At 36.8% G+C, this 20,537-nt stretch overlaps 1 protein-coding gene across 1 annotated transcript in view; it reads right to left on the bottom strand.

Moving 5' to 3' along the window:
* Positions 1-7,079: 7,079 nt before the first annotated feature.
* Positions 7,080-20,537, bottom strand: part of Zfx (zinc finger protein X-linked) — a 41,871-nt gene continuing 28,413 nt past the window's right edge. The window contains exons 4-8 of the mRNA XM_010607154.3: positions 10,746-10,895; positions 10,375-10,518; positions 9,829-9,981; positions 9,195-9,335; positions 7,080-8,377 (exon numbers count right to left, since the gene is read on the bottom strand). Coding sequence (XP_010605456.1) covers positions 7,194-8,377; positions 9,195-9,335; positions 9,829-9,981; positions 10,375-10,518; positions 10,746-10,895 — 1,772 coding nt within the window. The 3' untranslated portion in view covers positions 7,080-7,193. The remainder of the gene's footprint in view (positions 8,378-9,194; positions 9,336-9,828; positions 9,982-10,374; positions 10,519-10,745; positions 10,896-20,537) is intronic.

Genomic DNA, 20,537 nt, shown 5'->3' with positions numbered 1-20,537 from the left:
AAAAAAAAAAAAAAAAAAAAAAAGAGAGAAAACAAAAAGGCATAGGATTTGTACAGGCAACTTATCAGAGCAACAACACAAAGAGCTAATAGACACATGAAAGTATTAAATTCCACTTTGTGTATGGTCAAAGCAAACTGAAATAGTAACAATGCATTTGTTTGTTGAACCTGTGAGGTTGGCTCTAACACTCACTGTAGGGATGGGGATTTAGCTCAGTGGCACAACGCCTGCCTCCCAAGTGCAAAGTCCTGAGTTCAATCGCCAGTACCAAACAACAAACAAAAATAACATTCACTGTAAGACTAAAGGAGATCAGACCTTCTCATATATTGCTGTCATGATGTGAACTGTATTAACGCTGGAAACCTGAACATCCAACAGCTTATTTCTTCAGGACCTGCCATGTGTCAGTCTGTTTTGGTGAACAGCACTGGCCAAAACAGACACAAACCACTGCATTCCTGGAATTTACATTTTAGCAGAAAATAATTTGATAATATGTAGTAACATTTTAAAAATAGCACTTAACCTTTCATTTGCCAATCATCTCTTGGGGGAATTCAGTCTATGGAAATCAAAACACAAGTATGCAAGGATTATATGTATAAAAATAGTTACTCCAGAATTCTTGTAGAGACAGAAAATTTAAGACAACCTGTATGTCCATCAAAAGAGGACTGGTTGACTAAATTAGAGTGAGCCTAATTTATGGGAAGTTCTTCAGCTATTAAAGAGCATGAGGCCACAGACCAGGGATTTGGCTCAGTGGTTCCGCCCCCTGCCTCACAAGTGCAAGGTCCTGTGTTCGATCCCTGGTACAAAAAAAAAAAAAAAAAAAAAAAAAATTTTGAAAAAAAAAAAAAAAAAAAAAAAAAAAAAACAAGAGGCCAGACATGGTGGCGCACACTTGTAATCCCAGCACTAAGGAGGCTGAGGCAGGAGGAGCTCCATGAGGTCGAGGCCAGCATGGTCTACGTAACAAGACTTTGTCTCAAAAAACAAAGAGCATGACATTGAGCTTGAGCCTACTGTCCTGGAGGAATGGACATAATGTACAGGTCTGTCTTTGTACAGGTCTGTACATGCATAGAGGGAAGGTCTGCAGTCCGCTGACTATGTTTACCTCAAGGAAATTGGCCTGGAGGAAGTATGGGGTAAGATCATTTTTATTTATACTATTTTGAATTGTGCAATATTTGTTCCAATAACATGTACTTTGCAAGTGAAAAAAATCTAATAAAAACTCAGGAAAGGTATTTTTACTTTTTTCTTTGTATCATATTCTCTCCAGAAAAGAATGTGCATTAAAAAATGCTTAAAGGCAAGGCCAGGGATGTAACTCAATGGCACAGCACCTGCCTGGCAAGCAGAAGGTCCTGAGTTCGAGCCCCATTACAAAAAAAATACTTAAGATTTGGAAATACACCACGTTCGGTAACAAATCATTTGACACAGAATAGAATCGATGCTGTGATTACAAATCAGGTAAAAGAATTACATGTATGGACTAAGATTGGGGAACAATCCCTTTAATAAAAGGAAGAGGTATTTTGAATGACTATTTTCCAATTTTTACCATGGATATACACAATAAAAATGACTTGCAAGATGTCTATCTTTGTACGCTTATAAACTGGTCATTTAAAAAAAATTTTTTTTTTTCTGAAGAACCGAAGTATGCTGTCCTGGGAGAAACAGGAATTAAATCTGTGAAAGTCTGTCACAACCACTACTTCAAGGAGCAGGGAAGGGCCAGGGATTTAGCTCACTGGTTCCACAGTGCAGGGAAAATCAATGGGGGGCCGGAGTGAACGCAAACATGCATGACTACAGGGGAGAGACCTCATGTTCCACTAGTGTGCTAATGCTAGAGGCTAACGGAGAAGTGAACTAACATTTACTCGATGGCATAAGGGGATGCTTTTCCACTTTCCCATGTCCCAGCCTGCTGGGGCTGGGGAGGATCCATTTCTCGGGTAGGAGAGCAACTAATCTCTAGTTCACAGGAGTGGAAGGTGAACCCAGGGCCTTCAAGGCCTACATCGAGGGAAATTGGAGGTAGACTCATTTCAGCCTCTGGGTCTCCCAAATTCAGCTTTACTAGAGTAAGTCACACACTCAACTGGTGGCTTCTTGTGCCTTTTTTCAACAGGGTTGGAGCCCACAGGCATAGACAGGTGTGAGTGAAACCTCCAAAACCCCTAAGAGATGACTTTGCACTTCTTCCACTTATTTCAACGAATCTTGTACGAAGGGAAATGGGTTCATTTAAAGTCAAGCACAAGCAGGAAAGACATTGAGAAGTTGGCTTCTACTGGAAAGCAGAATAATCACTACACAGCTGGTTAACTATGGATAATTTTAGCCAATGTGTTGAATAATGCTGTGGTCATGAATTCCTAAGTAGGTTTTCAGTAGCACAGCATCCTTGTGGCTTTACACCAGGTCACTACAATGGCAGAAGCTTTGTGTTCACCAATAAAACGGGTAACTCAGGAGCCACGTGAATAGGAAAACCAAGTAAAGGAAAATAATCCATGACTTTGCCCTCCAACTCGATGGACTATTATTGTCTTCACAGAAGTCAGAAAATGATTTTTAAACCCAAGTAGGAGCAAAATGCTATACCTCTATTCAACAGGAATAGCTTCCTTGGTGCCAGAAGTGCTGAACTATCAAAGGGGTCGGTCATACTAGTTCCAGATTGTAAGTTGGGGATTAATTGTATGTTCTATATCTCCTTCATTTTCCTGTGCATGTGTGTGCATGTATGCCTTGTCTATAGCCAACACTCCATTAGGGTAACTTAAAATAGTTAATTTATTTACAATAGCAAAAATGTCAAAAATAACAGGAATAATATATAACAAATTCAAGAATTACTTCATGAAAAAGGCAAACAATATATACATGAAACGAAACAGAAAACAAAATCCATAGGACAAATTTTATCTAAAAAGCTGCAGAACGTAGCAATAGGAGTTTTTGGATATGAATTACCTAAGTAATGCTGGGCCAACTGAATATATATACCATATACATACACGCATGCTCGCACACTTGCACTCACACTTTTCAGCCCTATTTGCCCAATCTTCCTCTGAATTTTATTGACCTGTGAGGAATGCAACTTTGGGAGGCCACGTAAGATTTAGGAAGGATAGGCTATTTACATGTGCACTGAAGGATATGCTTAGTAACTGGAGAGCTCACTTCAAAAAGGGTAAACCAAAGGTAGAAACTCTTGAGTCCTATTCTATCCTATTTACTTCTGGTTGCTCTTTTTTTGTGATTTTCTCATACACCACACAGAGTGTTGCACCAGTAATCTTTTAAGTTTCTCAAGTGCTCTAAAATAAGTGTTTTCCAAACCTAATCATACAGCAGAATCACCTGGGGAACAGGTTAAAACACGTTGCTGGGCCCCATGCCGTTTTTCAATTCAGTGAGTACTGAGGTGAGACTGAGAATTTACATCTTCAACCAAGTCCCAGGTGATTATCATGCTGCCATACTCTTTTAAGAACCACTGCTCTGAAATAGTGCCCCCTTAAGATTTGGATCAGTCATGCCTTTCCTTACATGAATCCTAGCATTTGTGGAAAATACAGGAAATTAATACTGAGATTCCCAGAGAACAGTTATCTCACTACGATCACAGACTGACTGGCTAGACGAGATGTCAGGCATTCTATTACAGCTGAGTTTTCAGCATGTTATGGTTTGGCCAGATTTATAGCTCTACACAGTGATGTTCTGTTTTGACTATCCACTACTTCAACTATGAGGCCGACACTTGTTTCTACAGTTGAACTGTAGAATCTTACCCTTAAAATCAAAGATGGCACAAAAATCTGACTCTTGAGAACTTCTGCCCAGCTCCCAAGTTTTTACTGCAACAAAATGACCATCATCTAGTATGCAGTCTACTGTAGCCCTCCAAACTAGGCACAAAGGGCTAACTCAAGGGCAGAACTTCAGCAATGGAAGTGGTGACGTCCTCAATGATTAAGTATGTGCTATAGATTCATACTGAAATGAATTTTAAGTGCTCTCCAAACCCACTTTATGCTTGGGTAATTTATCTCAGGGGAATTGGAGATGCTAATAAAACAAATAAGTATCAAAGAAAAAATGAACTTCAAGGACATGCTCATCAAAGGACTCACCAATCACCTCTTAACTTCTCTGAAATATTACTTGCAAATTCACAGGACTGAAATATTAGCAGTATATGCATCTGAGTCACAAAATTCAAAGCAATCAAGCATTTTGCTTTTCACTGCTGCATAAAAGGAATTAAGAGATGGGGGAATGAAAATAATCCACTGCTTTTGATGTTTATTAGGTTTACAAAAACTGTACAATTTTTTTCTTAAGAAAAGCATTAACTTAGTACTGGTATCAAATAGACTAAACATCCATTAACAGGAAAATATTCTGATTTTTATTTTTGCACAATATTCTCAAGTACACAATTACAATAATGTCACACATCCCTATATGGTTTTCTTTTTATGTATTTTACTTTTTTTACAAAGTATACAGAGGGAGGGACATACAATATTTAATAGGATATTTCTACAGAACAATAACTTATATTATGTCCTTGTAAAAATCTGTACCTCTTTAAAACATTTAACTGAAACAGCCATTTTTGTTTAGCTTTGCTAATCAAAATTGTTTTAAGAATTAAAACTAGGTTGTAACTAATGTCAGTACATAACAGTGCCTACAATTTAAATTTCTTTTTATACAGACAAATACAGTTTATATTCACTTGACCAAACCCTTAAATACCTTTTAAAGGCTTCAATATTGTGCTTTAAAAAGAAAACAACTGTGTATGATTCCATGTAAAGAGAAATATAAAGTGTGTAAAGTGTTGTGTTCTTTATCTTTCAGTTTATTTAAAAAATATAAATGACCCAATTGTTTATATTTTCTGAGTTAATTTTATAGGATGCTTTCAAATTAAATTTCTATTTTAAGTGTATTGCAATATTTCCAGGGAAAATAAAAAGGGAGATTTTTAAGGTTCTCACAAAAAAACAGACAGAGCTTTCAAGACTAGCAGGGCAATGAATCATGGAATTTAAGTTACTTAAAAAAAAAAGAAAAAGAAAAAGAAAAAAAGCACATTATGGGAGCCAAAAGGACACAGGAATTCCCTATGTGACAGGCTAGGGAAACCCACGCCTTGGGTTCACTGGCATTTAGGCTGATGTCCATACCAGCCTAAAGCACTTGATTTAGAACTAGACTAAATTAATCTAGCACTTCAGAGGCTTGCCAAACACCAAATATTTCGATTTCTAACCCTAAAAATGTAATTTCTGAATACAAATATTGATGGCAAAGAGAAAGATGAACAGTAAAAACTTAATGGCACAAAGGGGATGGATGGAGCACCATAACAAGGTTGCCACCTATCAAGGTTGCAGCTATCAAGTGAGAAAAAAATTACTAAATCCCCTTGATGTGCCAGATACATGTGCCAACAGCCAATTCCAGGGAACCCAAAAACTGATTTTTGTTATTCAAGAGTCATCTTAACATAACCAAATTCTAATTAACCAAATTCACTATACAAATGTATGACTGATTCAAATCTACATGTTATTAAAAACTGCCAACTCTCAAAGAAAAACAAAATGGAAAGATTTGGCAAAGTTCCAAATAAGACCTCAGACTTTCCCTCTGCACTTGGAACACACCTTTATATCCTAATCCAAGCCAACTTGACTGTTAAGTTTCTAAAGTCTGCTAACTGTAACTGTCTAGAAAATAGAAGAGCACACTGAACTTGCCAAGTATAAGTCATAAGTAACACCAATTCTCTGGTCCATAAAGCCACCATTCGTCTCTGCCCCCCATTACTTGGTGAGACAGAGTTCTCTCTCAGCTTCTCCAAGAGAACTGAGGAGTCACAACTTGACACTCACTGGCTTTTCAGAAAAATATAAAGGCATGGAGCTGAAACTGTATGAAAACATTATATCTAAAAACGTCTTAACCTCTATTTTCTTCAATTATTTTTCAATTACCAAAGATATTTAAAAGAAAATACCTTTACTCTTTAAAAATACTAGTGTCCTTATTTTCCTTCTAATTCTTCACCTGAGTAGTCTCTCTGAAGAGCGTGACTTACAAAATGCTCTCTCATGCATCCCTGGATCTTTCATGTTACTGTAAATTTAATACTTTTCATTATAGATTTTAAACAACTACTACTTGGGGCTGTGTGTATAAATATGTAAAATAAGCAATACACACAGGTACATGTTATATATATATATGTATATATATATAATTCAGAGTACATTTACATATATAAAGTTGCAAAAGATCTTATGAGCCACGAGTCACCTCTAGGAGATTCCAAAATGCAGTCCTCAGTTAAGTTTCATTTTCAGCACACAATCAACCACTCCAGACAAAGCAGCACAGACAGAGTACTCAAAATACAACAGGATCAAGCAAAGTTTTCCAATAAGGTTTTTCTTAAGTTTGCTACGCTGACAAAAGATGTAAATAGTCCAAAAAGGCAAAAAGAAGTATATTTTCTTGCTAAACAAAACGAAAAGTAAACACAAGCCCAGCCACTGCTCTTTGCTCAGCGATGCCAGGGACACAAAGCTCAAATGGAAACTTCCCTCACTGCATGGTCTGAAAAGACTACGCAAGACAAGTAAATGACTTCCATGCTAAGATCATGAGACCTGACCATAAAATCTCCCATTCATGTAAGATATCTCTGACAATTTTATTGTGAGAAATTTATGGGGGGAAATCAATGAGTCAATACGAATACTTTCAGAGTTACCAATCTAAAGTTACCTTAAGTTAACTGGTCTTAGAAGAGTACCATCAAGGTAAGCAAGGTAAATATTTAAATAAATATAAAACTTCTAAGATAGAAAAATTCAGTATAGAATCAGGGATTACTTTATTAAAAGCAACTAGCTTGTTGCTACTTTTCCCCATTTATTAAACAAACTGGATAGAATTCAGAACACACTAGAAATAAAAAAAAAAAAAAAAAAAAAAAAAGTTAACTAGAAGCAACAATTCTATTTGTACACAGCATAAATCAATATACAGTATTGTAGGTGAACTAGACTGATTGGCTTTAAAATGAATTTCCTGCTTCAAGGCCAGTATCTCTACAATTGTCTGTAGAAGTATTGTTAGGGCAGGCCAACTTCTTTATGATGCCGCATTATGTGCTGGTTCTTTTCTGAAGGTCTTCGGAACCCTTTCTTGCAGTACTCACACCGATGAGGATAGTCTTTTGTATGAATGGAAATAACGTGTCGCTTAAAGCCTGAGGCATCTGTAGTGCTATACTCACAGTACTCACACTGATAGACTTTCCGGCCACTGTGTGTCTTCATATGCTTTTTAAGCTCATTCTGCTGCCTAAACCCCTTTCTGCATCTCTTACACCTAAATGGAAGGTCCTTTGTATGAACTGAGAGAATATGGCGACTTAGCACAAACGGATCTGCAATCTTAAAGTCACAATGTCTACACTGGTGCATTTTTTTACCCTTGTGGGCAGCCACGTGTTTCTTGAGTTCTGAAGGCCTATGAAAGCCTTTATCACACATGTCACACTTATGGGGGTAGTCCTTCGTGTGAACTGAAATTATATGACGCTTTAAATCACTTGAGTTCGAACTCTTGTGGTCACAATGCAAACACTGGTGTGTTTTGCTTTCTTGGTGGATAAGAGCATGTTGCTGCACCTCTTTGGTATCTGAGAAAGTCAGAAGACAAATGTCACACTTGAATGGCATCTCTTTACTATGCTTAGTTTTTACATGTGTTTTCAAGTTAGAAGAGTCTGCAGATCGATATTCGCAGTACTGGCATTGGTACGGCTTTTCCCCAGTATGGATTCGCATGTGCTTTTTGAGCTCTGATGGGTGGCGAAAACCTTTACCACACTCGACACAAATATGAGGAAAGTTCTTGCTGTGGACAGCCAAAAGGTGGCGATTCAATAACCCTTGCTCAGCTGTCTCATATTCACAAAACTTACACTTGTGCATTTTGTTGGCTCCTTTTTCCTTATGCACCATTTTGTGAGTAAACAAAGCCCCAGCGTGAGAGAAATGTTTCCCACACTCATCACATTCAATGGCCTTCTCTGCCTTGCTGGTGAGCTTGTGGCTCTCCAGATGATTGTGTAAACTTATCTTCTTGTTGGTAGTGTAGTCACAGTCAGTACAGCGGTATTTCTTCTTGGCAAGGTGTTCAGGATGGTTTTTCATGTGCCTTTTCAAGAAACCTCTTGACTTAAACTTCTTCCCACAGATCATACAAGGGTAGACAGTCAAAGGATGTCCATCAGGGCCAATAATTATGGCTAAGAAAGGACAAGAAAAGAGAGAATAAGGGATTAAACTGAGTTCCCTTTCAGCTACTTCAAATATTTACTGAATGCTCTCAACACCACTGGTCAAGGACTCATAAGTGAGGCTATTTGCTATTTAACATTCCTTTTATCATTTTTCAACATAAGAGATACAGCAACATAGTTGTATCAGGACATCTTAGTCTGGAAACTTCATTCAGTAGGACTGTATCAACCTCACTCCCTCCGGTTTAAACAAAATAGTGAATAAACATATAACATCTATTAACTAGTGATTAAAACCATATCAATTTAGAAATTTGTGGGAAATTGTTCATAAAAGTAAAGCTTTGTAATCAAAATTCTTGCTTTGGTTATTAAAAAACATTTTTATGTTAAATATATCCATAAAAAATTTAATATGCAAATCAGTATGCAAGAATAGACAGAAGTATGTCAGATGTGAAGTACTTATCCTGCTGCTCTATAAATTATGTCTGCTTCATACTAACATAATTATAGATTCTTTAAAAATACTTATTTAAAGTTAATGCCTGTAACATATGAGGAATTCCTTTTCATTCCCACATAAAAATCATCTAAATTTTGAATTTTTTCATCCGTTTGATCTATTTCCTGTTTTTTTTCATCCAAGGAAATCATTCATGAATATCACTGAATTCTGAAAATTGTATTTCCAAATTCAATATACAAAAGCTACATGAGGTCTAGCAGCTAAAATGCCATTGTGACACCCCTGTGGATACACACTAGAGTTTCTCTGAGAGCTCGCAAAGCATGCGGCACTATGGAACTTGTGCACCCTCACCTGTTTGGTACTGCCTCGAATCAGGTCTTCTCCTTTTCTTTGGTTTTTGTTTAGCCAGTCTGCCAAGGCCAGCAGACTCATCTATGTGCAAGAGGGCACTTGCAGTGCCATTCCGATTTTCAATTCCATCAGAATTATTACCTAACAATACGCATTAAAAAACAAAATTATACAGTCTTATAAATGATAGTTAAGAATTCTTTTATTAACTATGACAATGAAAAAAGTAAGCCATGATACTCATGAATGACAGAAATTTCCCATTCTACATAATGGGCTTTATGAGCACATTTATTATGGTGGGACAGCAGGAAATGCTAGTTTCCAAAGCTAAAAACACATGGGCTCCCTTGTCTCCCAAAACTGCAAAGTCATGGGTCAGATATAATCAAGATTAAAAGTTTCAGCTTGAAAGCCTGTATACGTAATATATACATGTAAAAAATTCCTGCTACAAATAAAGACAAAAGGTAGACTTTATAATCTTCCTCTACTCTTGTTTAAATCAAATAATCCATATAGGGTGCTCATATTTCAGACTTCTGAAACCTAAGACCACAGACACTGTTTTTAAATTATGATCTCATGTCCAAAAGCCAATTCAACCAATCCTAAAACCTGCTCTGGGACTTACCATAAGCTGCTGCCCAAGCGATCGGCATGAAGGTTTTGATTTCACTGTCATCCATCTGCTGTTCATGCGCAGCTGCCGCTGCCGCTGCCGCTGCAGCATCCTCCTCTCCTACAATTACTTCCATGTAGACTTCATCGGCGATTTCAGCAACATCTAAGTAGAAAATTATAAAAATGTTTCTCATCAGGTTTATAGCAATTAAAGGAAACATTTTATTTGAATTCAGTTAATAAAATGAAAGTCCAAATATTATAATCCTAGAACATAGCTTTCACATGGTAAGCACTCAATTCTTGGCTCTCGCCAATGTGGTTTTAAAGCAACATTTGGGGCCAGGAATTTAGCTCAATGGTGCCGCTCGCTGCCTGCCTCACAAGTGCAAGTACCAGAGTTCAATCCCCAGTACCAAAAAAAAAAAAGAGCCACTAAATATGGCAGTGCAATAATCTCTAAATAATGATTTTTTTTTTTTTTCAAATACTGGCCATTTAAAAAAAGAGAAAGCTATGGACACATATAATTTTCACCCAAAGGCCACCTACTTACTTAAATCTTCATCTTCTTGCTGTGAGTCATTGACGGTCATATAAACCATCTTTTCTCTAGGAACACGAATACTGTTGTTCTGATCAAGTAGCTCAACTGCATGATCATTCTCAGGTTCACTCTCCACAATGTCTACAGTTCCACCTATAAGGGGAAAAGGCAGGTCTAAATGTTTGTTTGAAAACTTCATTTCCACCTCTCTTTATGTACTTTTTAAAAATTACTTTTTTGTAGTTTTCAGTTACATTAGAATTCTTGTTTAAAATTTACCTTCAGAAAATATTTCAAATGTTGTCAATCTACACAACACAGAAGCAACCACACTGAAGCATTTGATCAAGATATACAAGTGTGCTAAGGCTTTTGCTTACCTAAGTCATCCTCTCCGGGGTCAGCTTTAAAAATGTACACCTTGATGACTTCAGGACAACTGCCATCCACTTTACAAGAATTGATTTCCGACTCTGCATCCATGGTTATTCCAGATGAACCATCATGTTCTATTTTGCCAGCATCATCCACTAAACAGGGAGGAAATACATTAAAAATAATAGAAGATACTTAAATAAAATGTTACTGTTTTCTGAAATCTTTTTATAACATAATCTCTAATTTGGTACACAAAAAATTGGATAATTTTACCTACACAAGTAGAAGATTCAATAAAGACAATTCTAAAGACATCTGAAAATGGCAATCAGGTATTAAAGCAAAAAAATATAACACAGAGAAACTCCTGGTAACCTAGAAAACTGTTACATTTTGCTTTTGCAAAGTCATAGGTAAAAACATTTCTACATTAAAGATAAAAATTTTTTTAAATGGTTGGTGAGGCTGTGAGAAAAAAAGAACCCTTCTAAAATCGTTGGTGAGAATGTGAACTAGTACAACCACTATGGAGATCAGTATGAAGAGTCCAAATAAATAGATAGATAGATAGATAGATAGATAGATAGATAGACAGACAGACAGACAGATAAGATAGAGATTCCATTCAATCCAGCTATTCTGCTTCTACGTTATCTTTCCCAAAGAGTTAAAAAGACATTATATTATGGTAATTACATGCATACCCATGTTTATAGCAGCACAACTCATAATAGCTAAATCTTGGAAGCAACCTGTATGTCCATCAACAGATGAATGGATGAAGAAAATATGGTATTTATAAAATCGAATACTACTCTACGATAAAGGAGGATACATTTGAGTCATCTGTAGGAAAATGGAGATACCTTGACACAACAATGCTAAGTGATATAAACATGAGTTTAAATACTGAATTGTTTCTCTTACATGAAAAACCTAAAGTTTAAGTAATTTAAAGAGCAAAATAAGATAATAAGAAATAGGGAGATAGATCTTTTGCAAATGGGAAAAGAACCAAGAGATGGAAGGTGGGATTAAAATATGTCACAGCCAAGTGAGGTGGCATACAACTGTAATCCCAGCACTTGGGAGGCTGAGGCAGGAGGATCACCAAGAGTTTGAGGCCAGCTTGGGCTACATAATAAGTTCAAAGCCAGACTGAACTATGGAGTGTGAACCTGTCTCAAAAAACAAAAAACAAACAAACAAAAAATGTGTTATATACATGTACTAATTCCCCACAACAAATGTAATTATAATGTATTGCAAACATACACTAATAAAAAATAAACTTCAAGGGTCAGGGATTTAGCTCAGTGGTGCCACCGCCTGCTTTGCAAATGCAAGGTCCAGAGTCAATCCCTGGTACAATCAATCAATCAATCAATCAATCAATAAATAAATAAATAAAGTAAAATAGAAATAAACTTTAAAAAATATTTATATGTACTACTTCACAGTTACTATTCTTGAATATCATCTGTTCTAATCTATTCCTACCAAAATTATATACTTCAAAATAATCAAAACATGATTGCCAGAGGGGTGTACTGGAAGGAGATGACCAATAGAAATTCTAACTCAATATGCTTCAACTTAAAACTGTAAAACACACAATTTTATATACATCTACACACACAACTTTAGTTTATGACAGTAATTAGTCTAGGTCCTTGATGAGAAAAGGCAGCAATGTGAGAATTCAAACATATTCACATACCCATTGTCCTCCTTAATGGCTTTGTTTAAAAAGAGAAAAACAGGTACATATGATTTCCAGTAGCAGAAACAGTATATTTTCTAAAACTTTATAGAAGTAGCTAAGAAAATAAGTATGCTATTATGTATAAGACCTGGAAAATAAAAACACTGGAAAAATGATGTCTTAAAAAAACAAATTCCAGGGCCAGGGATTTAGCTCAGTGCTGCTGCCGCCTGACTCATAAGTGCAAGGTCCCGAGTTCGATCCCCAGTACCAAAAAACAAAAAACTCTGGAGTTGAGTAAAGACCAAAAATACAATCCTCATCATTTATGAGCATCTCTAGCACAACAGAAAGTATGGCTAAGGTTAGTGAAAACTTAGCACTGAGGACAATTTATCACAAAAGTTAGACTCGTGAACACTGAGTCTATTAAAAAAAAAAACAAAAACAATGAAGCAATGTTCTCTCTAGTCTAGGCCCTACTGGCCTACTTGGCACAACTGAGACCAAGCAGAGGGGAAGAGGGCTAAGGCCCAGAAAGAAAAGCTCCTTTAGCCTATCTTCAGTACCTGCAACAAGCCTTTGCATTTTGCCTTTTCCCTTTTAGTTCCCTTTCTGATGTCCTTCTGCTGGGTATATTTGTTTTCCTTTTGGCTGGATGTTTATGTTTTATTTAATTCACAAACACTGAATCACAACTATATAATAGACTTTATGCTAGATATTGGAGACAAAAAAATAATAAAAATTTATTCCAGAAGCTTGCTATCTCGTGGGAAGGCATGAGTAGACAAATATTCTTAAATGTAGTAAGAACACAGCTACCATTTACTAAAGTAACCAAAGTAATATTTAATACAACCCTATGAAGAAGGTGATATTGTGTTATCAACATTTTACAATACAGCAAAGATTAGAAAAGTTGAATAACTTATTTTGAGTCACAGAATTCAAATCTCAAGCCACATTAATCCTAGTTTGTCAACTTCTGGAGTTTGGAAAATAAAACAAAAAAACTGGCAGAGGTAAACATGATTTTTGAAAAATCAATAAATAGTTCAACTATCTAAAGATGCTTTCTTTTAGTGAAAATCAGATGAATGTGCTCATGACTCAGGCAGGCTGAGTCAGTCTTGCAATTAAGGCTGGGGGGGGTGGTTTTGACCACTATAACATCTTAATTTCATAGTCGCCTGTTGTGCGATTTACACTCATTAAGCCAAGACAGAACTGAGATTTCAACATCTTTGAAATGATACTTCTGCAAAGTCCTGTCGTGCTCTCAATCAGAACCAAAAACTGCACTTATCTAATCAAAATTTTTACATAGGAGATCAAGATGATGAATCCAGTATCTTAAAAGCCAGCATCAAAAAGCAAAAATATAATAATAATTTATCAACCTGGCTTCTGAGAATTAAGACCATCACATAACAAATAAATTACAAAGAATCACTAGCAAACAGCATCCCCAGGCCTTTCTGTTTCATTTACAAACATAAAATAAATTGTAAAATTTAATCAGCTGGCTTCAAGTGCAAAGAGCCAGGAATCCAAAGCCCTAGGCCACTGAAAAGTAGTAATTTTAGTCTATTTCTGACACCATAACATCATTAAATAGAAAGCTATATTTTAATACACATTTGGTTTCAAAAAACCAAACATGTCAGTTAAAAATGCACCTTTTGATAAATCATACTTTTCCTTACATAATTCAAAGTTAAAATGAAGGTTGCTTATAAAGAAAAAGAAAAAGCTTGTTTACACACAAGATGATATTAAAGCTGAACTCTCTAATGCAATATTTAATAATAAATTGATACAGAACATAGAGAAGGATTAGAGCTAGAAATGACTGGCCAGTGTCACACTGTGCACTGATAGCTGCCACAGAAACAAGGAAAGGACATCTCATTTAGGCTGAGAAAAGAGGCACTGATTTTAGTACAGAATAAAGTGGGGACAAACGTAGAGACAAGAAATGGTATGATGCTGCTGGGCGTGATGGCACACACCTATAATTCCAGCACTTGGGAAGCTGAGGCAGGAGGCTCACTGTGAGTTCAAGGCCAGCCTGAAATATATAGTGAGAGTCTGTCTTAAAAAAAAAAGAAAAATAAATAAAAAGAATGGCATGATGCTAAGGGAACACACCCTTCAATACTAATGGGGCTGAAGATAAAACACGCCACAGGTCATGGTGAGAAACACAACAAGCTGCTAAAGCAAAGCTAGGTCACAGAGGGACTGGTGTACCTGGCAAAAGAGCATAAGACTTAATCCTAGAGGCTAGAAACCTCTCAATCTGGTCAGGCATCAAAATCCCTTGGGGGTACTCTAAAAAAAGCAGTTTTACAGAATCAGAATGTGTGGGGGTGGAGCCTGATGTATACAGGTGGATTTAAAGGCACTCTGTCCCTAGGATTTTGATCAGAAAGGCTTGAATCTGCTATAGGTGATGGGCAACAAGATTCGATGCCCATTTTTCCTATACCACTCCACTGGCCTCGGAAAGAGATACAAAGCGATTAAAGACATGAAGCAGGGAGACCACTTATGTGTCTGCTGCAGTAACGTAAGTGGTAGTGACAGATGACAAGTCCTTGAATCAGAACAGAGTAACAGTATGAATGGGCAAGAGGGTTGGTCTTGAGGCCTATCTTGGGACTAAAATAAACAGGGTCTGGTGCCCATCTGAAAACGATGTGACAAAGGAGCCAACAATAAGAGCGGGTTTTGATCTAGGAAGCTGAGTGACTGGGGTAAGAAATGTAAGAGAGATGAGGAAAAGGACCTCTTCTCCCTGAATGTTTAACTATTTTAAGATCCCAAGGATATCACCCCAAAAGCTCTCAGATCCAGTGCCCACTCCTATCACTCTGTGCTCTCTCAGTACCCACTGCTTGCTTCTCTCAAGTACCTGACTCACCGTGCTATGTGTTTTTCCCTCCATCTTTACCAACTGATACAACAGAATCTGTATTTTCATTACCTGGTCTTCTAAGACAGAGTATGGCAACAGCAGGTGCTCAGAATATTAATGGTTCCATAAAACAAATGAGATGTGAATATCTGAGTCTGAAAACTAAAGGATGACACACAGATTTGGGAGCCATCAGTTCTGTGTTAACTAAGCCTTGATCACTTACACACAATCTGCAGTATGAAGAAAGAGGGGCTGAGGATAAAGTCCTGGGGAAGGCCATAGTTTAGAGGAAGGGACTTTCTTTCACAAAGGAAGCTGAGAAGGAAAAGCTGGAGAGATTGGTAGAAGGGCATGAAGGAAGGCAGAGAGTTAAAAGGTGCAGACATCCTAGCAAAAACCCATGGTGGTAACGCTACAAGCACACAAGTCAAGGAATGTCTGCAATGACTGGCAACCTGAGGTCACCAACATTCTTGGTGAATAGTAGTATAGGGAAAGCTGTATGGGGTCAGACTGGAATTGAGGAGTCAACAAAAGATGCGAATTTCAAGTCTAACTTTAAAGTGGAGAGCAAGTGAGCAACAATAAGAATGGGTTGCAGGGTTAAGGACTTTCCTGTTCAACTGATGAAAACATTCGGGCATGCTCAGTCTACAAGAGACTAGAAAGCCACAGACTAAAGTCAGGACATGGTGAAATCTCTGGATCCAGATCTCAGAGAGAAAGGGATACTATATACAAAACTAGAAGGAAAGAAGACAGGATTTTCCACACAAAAAGGAGAAATATTCTATCCTTCCACAACTTGAGGAGGTAAATGTAGATGACAAGACAGCTGTTGTGTTCAGAGAAGGGGGGAAGACTGTAATGCAAAGTTGAAGAAGCTCATGGCCAGTGGCTTCAACTGCAGACATGAAATAGGAGGTAAAGACTTAAGTAAAAAGTGAGAAAACAGCAGGTTGTGTTAAGAGTCTAAGAAGCTAAGAAAAATGAGCCAATCCAGGACAAACAGAATGACATGAAGGTACAAAAAGACTAACTGGTTAAACTGCCATTAAAAAAAAAAAAGGTTCTCTGAAATCTAAACGTAACTACCTAAAGTATCTTTATTATGCTTTATAAAAATGTTTTGTAGGAGGAAAGACATTTTTATGATATACCCAGGTAAATGAGGCAAGGTTATTTTGGAATTTCGAAGTGAGCAGTACTGGATGAAGATCTCACCAAACTAGTCAGAAGAGTCCAAAATAAGCCAGTTATATCTTTAGAAGACTCAACTCTGAACAGTCTGACCCGCACCTCTGAAGCTGGTGTAAACTTTTGGCAAGATTTGTCAAAACTGATTCTAATAGGTACTAAAAAAATCAAATGTCCTTGTGCTTACAAAGAATGCATATGTTTTGCATAGGTTAGTTTGTCAGTGCTCTTATAAAACCTGTGATGGGAAAATTCTACTAGAGCTTATGAAATGCCATGCATTTACCTAAAACTTTAAGTAAAATGTTTGCTTTCATAAATGTGTATGAAAAGCACCTCAAATATATGGGCTTATCTGATAGCAAAGCTATTCTATTATTAGACAAAAGTAGGATTCATTTTCAGATTTTTCACCTTGAAAACTTGCTCCACAAACTCAGCCTATGAAATTATTCTAAATTTGAAATATTATGGAAGTGATTTTAAAAAACACTTCGATGGTCCTGTTAAATAATCAGAATTTCACTGTGATTTTAAAGCTACCATTAAAATGAATTTCAAAAAACAGACAAAGAAGGCTTCAACAAAATTGAGTCATCATATGTATGATTTCTGCATAAGTGCCTTCTTCTAATGTAGTAATGAAGAACTAGAGCTTTAAAATAAGGCCTCTCCAAAATAGAAGAGCATAATTTTTAGAAATTAAGACTACTTCTAATAATAACTACTATTTGCATGGCATTTTGCAACTTCCTTAGCATTTCTATGTAGTTTTTACTTCATTTGATCCTCATCATTTCCAGGTAAAGAAATAATGGCTCTGAGATGGGATAAGACTTGTCCAAAGTCAGTAGAGGTGAGAGTAAGGGGTAAGGAAAGAGTGAGGACGTAGCTATCTTTAAAACCTAGACCTTTATTTTCATCTTGGACTTACCTAATCAAACCAGTTAGAAATTCTATCATGTTAGTAAATTCCTTTCCCTTTTTTAAAAGTGAAACTGGCACTGTAGTTTCATCAAGTCTTATATAATGATAATCTTTACATCTTATCCAGCATTTTAAACCTCAAAACTGAAGTAAAACTTCAACTTACCAATAATCTCAGTAATACCAAAATACAGATGCACATTATACTTCAAGGAAGCTTCAGTAAAACCCCCTTAAGACTGTAAATTAGGGGATTATTATTTGCAATGCTAATAGTATCTAAAAATACAGTTCATTAAGATTTTAGAAAAAAAAAAAAGATTTCAACAGGCCTAGCAGTTTCTGTTTGAGAAAACTTATGGGGCGAGGACTAGGGGTTTACCACTTCAATTGTTAAGGGAATGTTGGTCTAATTTTCTTTTCAAAAATTAGCAGGGCTGAACTGGTTCCTTTATGAAGAAAATCATTTCATGTCAAGAAATTTTATGATAAGAAGTGGTGATCATGAAACATAATAACAGCAAATATTTACTGACCATATGCCACTTGCCAAGCATGCTAAGGTCTTAAAGTACACCATTTACTCATAACAACTTTATAAACTAGAAAATACTGTTTTGTTATTTTCGCCTCTCTATACTTCCAGATGAATTTCATTATAATTTTGTCAAGGATATACATATACATATATACATACACACACACACACACACACACACACACAATTGGATTTGTAATCAAATTGCATTTTATCTAAATTAACATCTTTACCATTCTTAGTCTTTCCATGCAAACTCTAAATTGGCTCTCCATTTAATCAAATTGCCTAATCTCTCAAGATCGGGTTGTATTTGCCTTCCCCAAGGAACGAAAGTACTGCCTTTTAGTTGATCTCCCTCTCTGCAGGTTTCCTACCAAACACTCCTAGACACTGCCCCCAGTCAGCCTTCCTAAAACCAGCATCCAGTCATCTTACTCTTCTAGAACAGAAGAGAAACCTACTTCTTACCCAATAAAAGGCAAATTACATAATGCAGCCAGCAACCTCTAACCAAACTGTCTTTGCTGGAGTCCTGTCTCCCCAAAAGCACCCATGTGCCTAATTTTTTCAACTTTGCTAAAAAAAGATTGCTTAAATTGCTTATTGTACTATACTTAAGAAAAGTATTGTAAAAGTATAAAAGGAAACTAAAATGTGCTCAAAAATTCCACATCATCCCTCCAGTGACTGACAGAACTTAAAGATCATTAGACATTTCTCTTCACATATTTATATATGTGGATGTGGATGGAAGAATGAACAGAGTTTTTTTTTTTTTTTTTGGTTGCTTTATTTTGATTTCTAGTGCTGTAGATTGAACCCAAGGCCCTTGCACTAAGCTTCCATTTCCAGCCCTCTTTATACTTTGAGACAACTCACTCCTAAAGTCACCGATTGTCCACGCTGGGCTTGAATTTGCAATCCTCTTCCCTCAGCCTCCCAGTGGCATGTGCAACCACACCTTTCTCGAACAGAGATTTTTAAAATAAAAATTGAATATTATACTATTTTCAACAAAAAAGTATTACATTAGAACTCACCTGAACTCCATCCACAACAAGAAAACATTCTCAATTCTGCAATTCTCTGGCCCTACACTTTCCATCACAACAGCTTAAAGAACCACAAACCTGGCAAGCTGCCTTTGCACGAGCACCTATGTAGCTTAACCCAGTCAGAAACACATACCACACACTCCACTCATGGTTTCACTTTAAATTCACGACTCTGAACCTGAAGTAGACCTTTTTTCATTCTCCTGTTTTCTAGGTTCTCTTCTCCCCTCAAATCGAATACCACCTCCCCATTCTGGCTGTTGTTGACTGACTTCGCTTCATTTTTTCCCTTCTTTTTCAAGCCAAGGTCTTGCTGTGTAGTCCAAGCTGGCCTCAAACTTGTGGCCATAATTCCTGCCTCAGGAGAAATTCGCCACCATGCCTGGCTGATCTCCTTTCACTGAAAACAGTGAAACAATCAGAAAAGATTCACTACCCACCTACCTGCATCAAAGCCCACAAACAACATCCCACCTATTACTACAGCCATTTGCATTTCTCCCTAATACCTACCCCTTTTACAGAGGTGACCCTCTTCACTGCTCTAATCTGTTCAAAGGGCAACGTGATGGCCAACTCTGTCTAGGTCTCAGCAGATAAACCCTAAATATTAACCACAAGGCCAATCTCAAGCACAAATTGCTTGTAATGTTTTCAAAATATAGACTTTTCCCAATCTCGTACTTTTCATGGGGGTGGCCCTAAAACATCTTTGCCTTGAGTGTTTTATTTCTGGTATAAATCTAATCAAAGCCCACACTAAACATTACACTGAAAACTAATTCATTAATTTTAGTGATGATTTCTAAATAAACTTCAGAGTATCTAGTATCTATACAATAATTTTAGATGGAGTAACAGAACCTCTGCAAATTTCAAGCTTTTAAAAGATGTCCAAAGGGCCAGGGAATGTAGCTCAGTGGTGCCACACCTGCCTGTCAAGCATAAGGCCCTGAGTTTGATCCCCAATAGCAAAAAAAAAGTCCAAAAACAATAAAAGGATGCCCAAGGTGATTATAGTTAGTAATAATGTACTGTACTCTTGAAAACTGCTGAGAATAGATTTAAAGTGTTCTCACCACAAAAAAAGTATATAAAGTTATACATGTTACTCAATTTGGCCATTCCCAATGTAAAAATATTTCAAACCATCACATTCTAAACCATAAACATACACAATTTTTTTTCAACTAAAAATAATAAGCTATCAACAGATGTTTAAGATATCTTCTCTAGGCCAGGCATGGTGGTGCATGCCTGTAATCTCAGCACTTGGGAGGCTGAGGCAGGAGGATCACTGTGAGTTCAACTAGCCTGGGCTACACAGTGAGTGCCAGGTCAGTCTCAATTATGTAGTGAGACCCTATCTCAAAAAAAAAAACCAAAAAAAAAAGATATCTTCTCTAGGGCCAGGGATTTAACTCAGTGGCACCGCACCTGCCT

The sequence above is a fragment of the Fukomys damarensis genome, unplaced genomic scaffold (assembly GCF_012274545.1).
Source record: "Fukomys damarensis isolate Sample0158 unplaced genomic scaffold, DMR_v1.0_HiC HiC_scaffold_39, whole genome shotgun sequence".
Classification (NCBI taxonomy): Eukaryota; Metazoa; Chordata; class Mammalia; order Rodentia; family Bathyergidae; genus Fukomys; species Fukomys damarensis.
This window is presented reverse-complemented; position numbering and strand designations above follow the sequence as displayed.